The 9837-nt window shown below is 38.3% G+C and overlaps 1 protein-coding gene across 1 annotated transcript in view; it reads left to right on the plus strand.

Annotated features, from left to right (window-relative positions):
• LOC107659878 (integrator complex subunit 7) overlaps positions 1–9837 on the plus strand; it is a 16504-nt gene that overhangs the window by 3276 nt on the left and 3391 nt on the right. Inside the window, exons 5-18 of the mRNA XM_016448977.1 lie at positions 156–202; positions 287–486; positions 1695–1817; positions 1900–2017; positions 2137–2271; positions 2376–2473; positions 4172–4411; positions 4501–4638; positions 5673–5879; positions 6023–6217; positions 6378–6481; positions 7239–7307; positions 7624–7756; positions 7891–7989. Coding sequence (XP_016304463.1) covers positions 156–202; positions 287–486; positions 1695–1817; positions 1900–2017; positions 2137–2271; positions 2376–2473; positions 4172–4411; positions 4501–4638; positions 5673–5879; positions 6023–6217; positions 6378–6481; positions 7239–7307; positions 7624–7756; positions 7891–7989 — 1906 coding nt within the window. The remainder of the gene's footprint in view (positions 1–155; positions 203–286; positions 487–1694; positions 1818–1899; positions 2018–2136; positions 2272–2375; positions 2474–4171; positions 4412–4500; positions 4639–5672; positions 5880–6022; positions 6218–6377; positions 6482–7238; positions 7308–7623; positions 7757–7890; positions 7990–9837) is intronic.

The following is a 9837-nucleotide window of genomic DNA, read 5'->3' on the forward strand; positions in this document are numbered from 1 at the left end:
TTCTTTTTTTTTTTTTTTAAAGGGGGTGATTCTTTTCTATACCCAGTATATACACACACACACACACACATTATAAATGAAGTGGGCTGATGGCTAGTTAAAGTTAGAAAACAGCATTTAAATTTAAACATCACTCACTGTGTTTTTTTTTGTAGAGATTTTGCTGCAGGAATTCGCAACAAGATTAGTGAAATGATTCAAGGTATGTGCTGTCTTCATGTAAGTGATCCTCATGGTTTGGATTAGTGGTCTCCAGTCTGACTGAACTGTGTGTGTTTGACTGAAGGACTGTACACTCCAGTGGAGCTGAAGCTGAAGTTGATCCCGATGCTGCAGCACATGCACCATGATGCCAGTCAGGCCTCGTGCAGCAGGGAGTTACTGCAGGAGCTGGTGTCCTCCTACCCCTCCACACCCATGCTCATCGTCACGCTGCACACCTTCACCCAGCTGGCCACCTCCTCACTCGTCGATATCCCGGAGCAGGTCAGCCTGTGTCTGTTGTTGTCTTATATTGTCTTAAAGCCAGTACTTTTAACTGGTTTTTATTTTAATAGTGTTTGTGCCACAAAATTGATCCATTCCTTCATATGTTTTTTAAAGTATGTTAATGTACAGAATATTTAGAGCAGCAAATGACTCGTACTCAAAATCAGAATTACTTTATTTGTTACAGTAGTGTATCCACAGTAACATTGTAAAATCTGCCACCAAGTAAAACATTTTAGCCTACTCTCCAAAGTGGGTCACAGATGGAAACATCTAGTGTAGACCGCTTCATTGATTGTAATGGTAACTATTTAGATTTGACATGTCGAACAAAATGCACTTCTGTTTTGAGCCTGTTGATTTTATTACACAATTTGAAGTCATATTCGCACTGATGCATTTTTTTCTCCCTGAATGATTTTCAAATTAAAGAAAAAAAAAATTGATTGTAAATGTAAACAATTAAAATTTATTTTTGTATGAAATTATAAAAATTGCCATTATTAAATGGTACGCTACCATTCGAAAGGTTTTTTTTTATTTTTAAGAAATGTACACTTTTATTCAGCAAATATACATTAAATTGATCAAACGTGATAGAAAAAAAATCTATTTCAAAGAAATTCTGTTCTTTTGAACTTTCTTTCCATGAAATAATTCAGAAAAAAATTTTTGTTTCCACAAAATACTAAGCAGCACAACTGTTTTCAACATTGATAATAATAATAAAAAAAATTTCTTGAGCAGCAAATCAGCATATTAGAATGATTTCTGAAGGATCATGTGACACTGAAGACTGGAGGAATGATGCTGAAAATTCAGCTTTGCATCACAGGAATAAATTACATTTGAAAATATAGTCAACAGTTATTTTAAATTGTAATAATATTTCACAGTATTTCTATTTCTATTTTTTAAATATATTAGTATTTTTGATCAAAGAAATGCATTGATGAAATTAAGAGACTTAAATCTACATAAAAAAATAAATAAATCATACCGACCCCAGACTTTTGAATGGTTGTGTATGTAATACATTTAACTAACATTTAATTAAAAATGCAATGATACTATGTATATAAAATGGATATATGGATATAAAATGGTGATATGATGCCCTTGGCTGTGATGTTCAGTTCCTTCTCATACAATTGCTCACTATTTATTTCTAACAATATTTCTTTGTTTTCATTTTTGTCTTGTAGATTCATCTGCTTCTCCAGTACTTGAAGGAGGATCCCAGAAAAGCAGTGAAAAGACTCGCCATTCAGGATCTCAAGCTCTTGGCTAAAAAAGCTCCTCATTTGTGGACCAGGAAGAACATACAGGTCAGACATGGATATTTGTGAAACAGCTGGTTCACTTCTTACTACTGCAAATGTATGTAATTTCCGAGTTGTGTGTTTGTAGGTGCTATGCGAATGTGCTCTCAGCACTCCATACAACAGTCTCAAGCTGGGAATGCTGTCTGTCCTCTCCACGCTATCCGGTACCATTGCTATTAAACAGTACTTCAGCCCTAATACAGGTACAAAATCATGAAGTCACGTTGACTACTAAAAATGTGAGTGAATACAGATTATTTTTATGTGGTCTTGTTACATTTCGCATGCGAGTTTAACCACCTGATCTCTCTGGATGATGCAGGTGAGGCGTCTCCAGCGCCCCATCACACTGACCTGGTGAAACTGGCACAGGAGTGCTGTTACCATAGTAACCTGGCAGTGGCAGCCCATGGAATCACAGTGTTGACCAGTATCGCCATTTCCTGTCCAGAGAAAGGTTGGTTTCTCCTCACCAAAGATGTGCAGGCTTATTTCACTTGGGTTGTATAGACCCAACGGAGGTCAAAAATAGAGAATATTTAAATGACAACCTAATTTCAGAGGTCATCCAGCTGGAACAAGAAACGGTGATGGGGATGGAGTCTCTCATTCTGCTCTGCAGTCAAGATGACAGTAAGACTGCGCAGGACACACTTAAAGTGAGTGTTATTCGAGGTTTACAGAGCTTCGTATATGTAGGGCTGGGTATCGAGCTCGATACTTTTTAGGCACCGACCGAAATGCCTCGATACCATCGAGTATCGAAAAACGTCTCGTCGTTCGGTACCAAATTTCGATACCTAAGGGGTTAATCTCATCAGCGTCAGTGAGCCAATAAGCCTGCAGCACTAGCCGGTGTGTTCGACTAGAAGAGGTGCGGCGAAGATCGATCAGTGTTTGACATCCGCGAGAGCGATTCGAAAGCGCATGGAGCAGTCTTCTCTCTTTAGCTCTCGTGGTACTGTAATACACCGTTTGGTCTGCACAGTCAATCCGCGTCAAGTCGAACACACCTACTAGTTTACACCGGTTACACTCAGAGATGTGGCGCACACGTGAGGCTGTAGCCCAGGAGATGAGTCTTTGAGTTTGTATAAGCATCAACAAGCTGAAAAATAAAACCAAAGTTTTTTTTTTTTAGATAATGTAATCCTGTTAAAATTGATTTCATAAAATTAGTATCGAAAAAAGTATCGTTCAGGAACCGGTATCGAAGTCAAGGTATCGGTATCGATATCGAACATTTTTGAACGATACCCAGCCCTATGTATATGTGACTTGACCCAGCTGGCTCCTTCAGCCCTTGCGATGGTCTGAGTCCATGTTTCAGTAGACTCACTGAGCCAGATTCATGCTGTAGCTTACGTAGAACAGACACTTAAGGATACTTTTTCGTGAAATTTTCACAAAATTCCCAATCGAGCAAATTCCTATTGAAATGGCTGTATTTTGCCTGTCAAATTTTGTTGAGCAGTGGAAAATGTGATTGCACATTTAAGGCTTTTTTGCACAAATATCAGTCACAAATATGTAGTCCGTTTTTGGTATGCAATTTGTCTGTCCAGACCAATGCGAAAAAGATGACAGACGGGCCGAATGAAAATACGAATTCACCTTAAAGTGGGACAGCTGGTACTCACTCAAATTTTTGCCAGTTGTAAAGTAAAGAGTACTGCTTAATTCACAGAAGTAAGTAGGTTCCGCTTTGTTTTCTGAGGTAAGATACTGTGATATACAAAGAAAGAATGTCATTCAGTCATTTCAACGTTGACAAACAGAAAGCAGTTTGGTTTGAAAGTGAACTCTATTTGAGCTGTGCTTCATACATAGCTACACTATTGAAAATAGACAACTGAACAATTTTAATCTGCGAAATTTCGCAATGTAAACATAACTTTAGACTTTAGAAGTCCGCACCAGTGAATGGAACAAAGGGTCTGCTTGTGAGCACACTTTTACCATAACATGATACATGAGACACCCTGCGTTCTTGTGGACATGTGTAAACAAAGGTACATCAAGTCCACCATGCTTCTTCACTTCAGTTTATGCTGAGCATTTTTAAAGTGATAGTTCGCCCAAAAATGAAAATGATGTCATAATTTACTCGCCCTCAAGTTGTTCCAAACTTGTATGAGTGAGTTTCTTTCTTTAGTTGAACCCTAAAAGGAGATATTTTGAAGTGAGTAACCAAACAAAAGCTGATGGCCCCCATTTATTTCCATAGTTTTTCTTTTTTTCTTTTATACTATGGAAGTCAGCGGGGACCATCAACTGTTTGTCAAATGATGTAAATGATGACATGATGAGTTTTCATTTTTTAGTCTTGAATTGTTAACTTTTTTTTTTTTTCTCAGACGGTGCTCACCTCTTTGGTGAAGATGTTGAAGAGCTGTCCTCATCTCAGTCAGAGTTCTGTGGAGCTCCTGCTGGCGCAGCTGCACTGCGCGTGTGACTCTGCGCGGGTGCTCATGTGTCAGGCTCTGGCTGCTATTGCCACACAGCAGCCGGTGCTGGCAGAGGGAATGCTGGGAGACCTGCTGGACCTCTTCAGGGTGGCAAGTCACAGAACCTCAGAAAAACAGCAGGAGCTTCTGGTAAGCAAATACAGAAATGATGTCCAACCGTTGCTGTTTAAGTCTCATTTTACCAAAACAGTCAAAGTTTGTCTTGTTGCTTTTCTTAGGTTTCCTTGGCAACAGTATTATTCGTGGCCAGTCAGGCTTCACTCTCGGCCGAGGTAAAGACGGTGATCAGGCAACAGTTGGAGAATGTGGCCAATGGGTGGACCGTGTACCGCATTGCCAGACAGGCCTCCCGCATGGTGAGATGGGCTATGAGGGAGAAGGAAGACCTTTCTGACTCCATTGCCTGATGTCCCTTAAAAATCAGGAGCCTAAAGTGGGTTCAAATATAAATGTTAAAGAGATAGATCACCCAAAAAAGAACAGATTTTTAAGAATTTTGATAACCAGACTGTTTTGGTTACCATTGACTTCCAATGTATGGACAAAACACTCTCAAAAAATCTTTTATGTTCTTTCATGTCTTTAAATGAGAGTTCCAGCTTTAACAACAACGTTCTGTAGTGTGACATGCAGCACATCTAAAAGTTCTGTAATTTTTTCTAGTCTTGTATACATGGAGTTTTTATGATCATATTCATTTATAGACTACATGGAATATTTGTACTTTTAAAACTGGTTTGCGTCGGCACTGATAGCCTGTCATATAGTGCCGTTGTGCTACGGGTGTCCCGAGTTCGAATCCCAGCTCATGGACCTGATCCCGCCCCCCACACTGTCCTATCTAAATAAAGGCTAAAACGCCAAAAACATATCTAAAAAAAACTGGTTTGCCACACTGGACTCTTGTGAACTGCCAAAATGTTAAAAGGTGCTTTTTAAAATGAGGAAAAGACGTTATTGTAGGCTTCTGATTTTTGCATTATTGTAATGAAATCAAGCCACAATGCACAAATGTATTATATTATACTTAATGTATAATGTATTACACACACACACACACACACATACAGTATATATATATATATATATATCTTTTTTTTTTCGTTAATCTTACAAAACCTGTCTATATACAGTATATATATGTGACGTCTATGTGTGTGTGTGTATATATATATATATATATATCTTTTTTTTTTCGTTAATCTTACAAAACCTGTCTATATACAGTATATATATGTGACGTCTATGTGTGTGTGTGTATATATATATATATATATATGTATGTATGTGACATTTACCCAGACAGTTTTGTCTATGTACTTACACTAGTAGCTGAATACAATGTAAAATAACTCCTTTCCAATGCTGTCAATTTGTAATTTGTCCACAGGGCTGCCATGATTTTTCTCGGGAGTTGTACCAGAGCCTTCGTACCCGCGTGGCCTCAGAGCACTTCTACTTCTGGCTGAACAGTCTGATGGAGTTCTCTCAGGCGGAGCAGTGTCTCAGCGGCCTTTCAGATGGAGACTACAGCGCAGCCATGAGCGCCATCTCTGAAGCACTCAAATCCTACCAGAAGGGAATTGCTTCTCTCACGGTCAGGATTCGCCAGTCATGCTCTTTTTGCTTTTTTGCATGCTGTCTATTACCGGCTGCTTTTTTTGGTTCCTCTGCTGTTGTATTCATATTGAAGCACAGAAGACTTTTTTGTGACTGACTGTAATCCTGTTTCGCCTTCAGGCCGCCAGTACGCCGCTGAGTCCTTTGTCATTCCAGTGTGAGTTTGTGAAGCTGCGTATAGACACTCTTCAGGCCCTGTCCCAGCTCATCTGCACCTGCAACAGTCTGAAGACCAGCCCCCCTCCTGCCATCGCCACCACCATCGCTCTGTCCTCAGGCAGCGAGCTGCAGCGCTGCGGCCGCATTTCATCACAGGTGCTCAAAACACACAGACATCTCTATGCCTGCATACTTTGTGTGTTAATGTTTCTGCACTTGCCTCATTATGTGGTCTAAATTATTTCTAGAATTTTCTTTTGAGGATGGCATATTTATTGTGTTTTTTTTTTTTGGTTTGTTTTTTGGATGTACTTAGATGAAGTTATCCATGGATGAATTTAGAAGTCTGGCAGCTCGCTATGCCGACCTGTATCAGTCTTCGTTTGATGCCGACTACGCCACCCTCCGTAATGTTGAACTGTATCCTTTGTTTTTCTTTGAGGACAATCTGTGTGCAAAAATATGTTCTTGTTTTTTTCTTTTTTTTAATTTTTTTATAAAAGTTCTTACTGCTAATCATTGTCAAAAATGCTTCAGATCATAATATTTTTTTATTTTAATTTATTAATTTTCTAGAATTATAAAGTAGTATTAATATTATACAATCATTTGTATTCATTTAACAAACCTTTTCATTGAATTATGATATAATATACATTAGCAGTTAAAAGTTTGAAATAATTTACATTTTTTAGTGTTTTTGTGTGTGTGTGTGTGTGTGTGTGTGTGTGTGTGTGTGTGTATACCGCAACACATTTATTTATTTTTAAAATGTTTTTGTTTGTTTTTAAAAAATGTAACAATTCACAATATTCTTGTTTTTACTGCATTTTTGGTCAAATAAATGCATACTATATGAGCATATAAGAAAAATCAGAATTTTGGCAATTTAATTTAATTAAAATGATAATTTCCATTATTAATTATATTAAATTTACAATACATATATACTAACCCTAACTCATTTTTAAAAAGTTTTACTAATTTTCTACACAATGAATTTGCATGGTCAGTGTCACAGATTTGTTTACATTAGTTATTTGGTTTATACTTTTCCAAAAGTAACACTTTTTACTTTTTCAGCTGTTGTTTCAAACTAAATATGGAATTTGCAAGGCCACGGTGAATGAAGACGTCATCCTGAGATAATCTGTACTTTCCTTAAAACTTTTCTCAGACAACAGCAAAGCTGCTTGCTTGTATCTTACGTTATTGAGGCTTTAATAATTGATCCGCAAACGGCCAGGTAAGAATAATCCAACTCTTAACATTTACCACTCATGCAGCTATGAGAGTTTTCTCTAGAGTTTTCACAACTTTTTTCTGATATGTTTTACTGACCAGATGAATGAATCATTATAGATTCATTCGTGAATCAGTAATATGAACCATAACTTAATACATATGCTTCAAATATTCAATGTGGGATTACAACAATACATTTGGAAGATTATTACACACAACACCAAAACGAAGACTCATAATATGATTATTTAATAGATTTTAGTTTGAATATTTCATTGGCACATTGTAATGGCATCCATGCGGTTTCTCTGGTTCAGTTTCCAGGAGTTCGGCACACACGGATCAGTACTGGCAGAGAGCGAGTATGAACTGAAAATGCTGGCTGTGTTCAATCACGTCCTGGAGGAAGTGGAAAACTTAAGCAGGAAGCACCCTCCTGTCTCTTACCTGGTAATGTTGAAGTGTTTCCATTGGCAGAGTGTTCCTGTCTGCAATCCGTTTGGATTCACTTTTTATAGGCATGTTTTCACTTTCTTTTTTCTGTTTCTTGCTTTTTGTAAATGTGTCTTTTTATCTGTTTCAAGCACACTGGCTGTCTGTGTGATGCTGTCATAGCCATTTTGAAAGTACCACTGTCATTCCAGAGATATTTCTTCCAGAAGCTTCAGTCCACCAGCATTAAAGTAAGTACTCTGTATAATGCTAAAAAAATATATAAATGAAAATATTAATTAATAAACATAAATTATTAAATAAAAAAATGAAAATAGGTACTTTTACAGTAATAAAATTGTTTAAATTTTAAACAAAAAAGAAAAAAAGGCCTAAAATTAATACTCACCAAGCTTCAAATGTGAGTAAAAATCAGCGTTGGCGAGTATATGAAAGCTGGCCGGTAACATTTTTTAAATTAATTCGAACAATGCCTAGGAACGCAGTATGGTTTAGCACGATTATCTAATTGCAAAGACTGCATCGTAATGATAAAAACATGTAATCTGAAGCGCTGCTTGTTTCAGAGTTAAAGCTGCAGTATGGAATAATGACAGATAGTGGTTGAAATGGGTACTGCGGTCTAAATTCAAAATATTGTTTCTCCCGACCCCTCCTCATCAGACTCAACGCTCACGTGGGTTGTCAGATTGAGGACATGCAACACGAACGAGCGCAAATGACAATGGAAGGCAATGAACCTTACACTGTAAACCGATGAGTTGATTTATCCGCATTTTAATATGCCTCTGCTCATAGAGCATTTTAGATGGATGCCGAGGCTTTTTAGGTCAGGTGGAATCTGTGATCTCGGACTCAGTTCGTTTACTGGCTTCCCTGCAAACTGGCAACCCAGGCCGTCGATGTATTATTGGGTAAACTGTAAGTGGGCGGGATCACACAGACCAAAACAAAAATCTGTAGGGTGTAAACTTTGAATTGGATGATCAGGGTAAACTGTCCTTATTTTGTCTTCTGGGAAACATGTATGTATTTATGTAGCTTCTGAAATGCAGTAAAAAAAATATATGATCTTTAATCAAAATAAGAAAAATGTACACATCATTATCCTGTTTAAAAGTTTACCCCCCCCGGGCTCTTAATGCATCGTGTTGCCTTCTTGAGCATGAGTAAATGTTTTCACCTTTTGTAATAGTTATGTATGAGTCCCTCAATTGTCGTCAGTTTGAAAAGATGAATCTCGAATTCATACAGTCACTGCTGGAAAGGGGTCAAATATGCAGAAGATGCTGGAAAACCAAAGAATGTGCAAGAGCTGGAGGATTTTTCGGAAGAACAGCAGGCAGTTGAACTGTTCAGGACAAACAAGGGACTCATGAGCAACTATCACAAAACATAAAAACAGTCGTAGATCATCCAGAAAATGTCTCACAGTATTAATATTCAAGGGTATCACCAAATTGCTCATGTGATCTTCATGAAGTCGCTCTTGCAGGACATTTTGATACCATTCTTTATTCATGGCAGTGTTTTTGGGCAGAATTATGAGAGAGCCCACTCCCTTGGTTGAAAAGCAACCTCACACATGGATGGTCTCAGGATACTTCACTGTTGGCACAACACAGGACTCATGGTAGCGTTCACCTTTTCTTCTCCGAACAATTGATTTTTCCAGATGTCCCAAACAGTCGGAAGGGAGCTTCATCAGAGAAAATAACTTTGCACCAGTCTTCTGCTGTCCAATCCTTGTACTTCCTGCAGAATTTCAGTCTGTCCTTGACGTTTTGGCCTCACTGTGCGTGCAGATGCTCTCACACCAACCTGCTGCCATTCCTGAGCAAGCTCTGCACTGGTGGTGACACGATTCTGTAGCTGACTCCTCAAGAGGAGACGGTCCTGGCGCTTGCTGGACACTCTGGGACGTCCTGAAGACTTCTTCACTGCAGTCGAACCTCTCTTCTTGAAGTTCTTGATGATCCGGTAAATGGTTCTTTCAGGTGCAGTATTCTTTGTAGCAATTTCCTTGCATGTGAGGCCATTTTGATGCAAAGCGATGATGGCTGCACGTGTTTCTTTGG

Source organism: Sinocyclocheilus anshuiensis, unplaced genomic scaffold (genome assembly GCF_001515605.1).
Source record: "Sinocyclocheilus anshuiensis isolate Anshui unplaced genomic scaffold, SAMN03320099.WGS_v1.1 scaffold1249, whole genome shotgun sequence".
In the NCBI taxonomy this organism is placed as follows: domain Eukaryota; kingdom Metazoa; phylum Chordata; class Actinopteri; order Cypriniformes; family Cyprinidae; genus Sinocyclocheilus; species Sinocyclocheilus anshuiensis.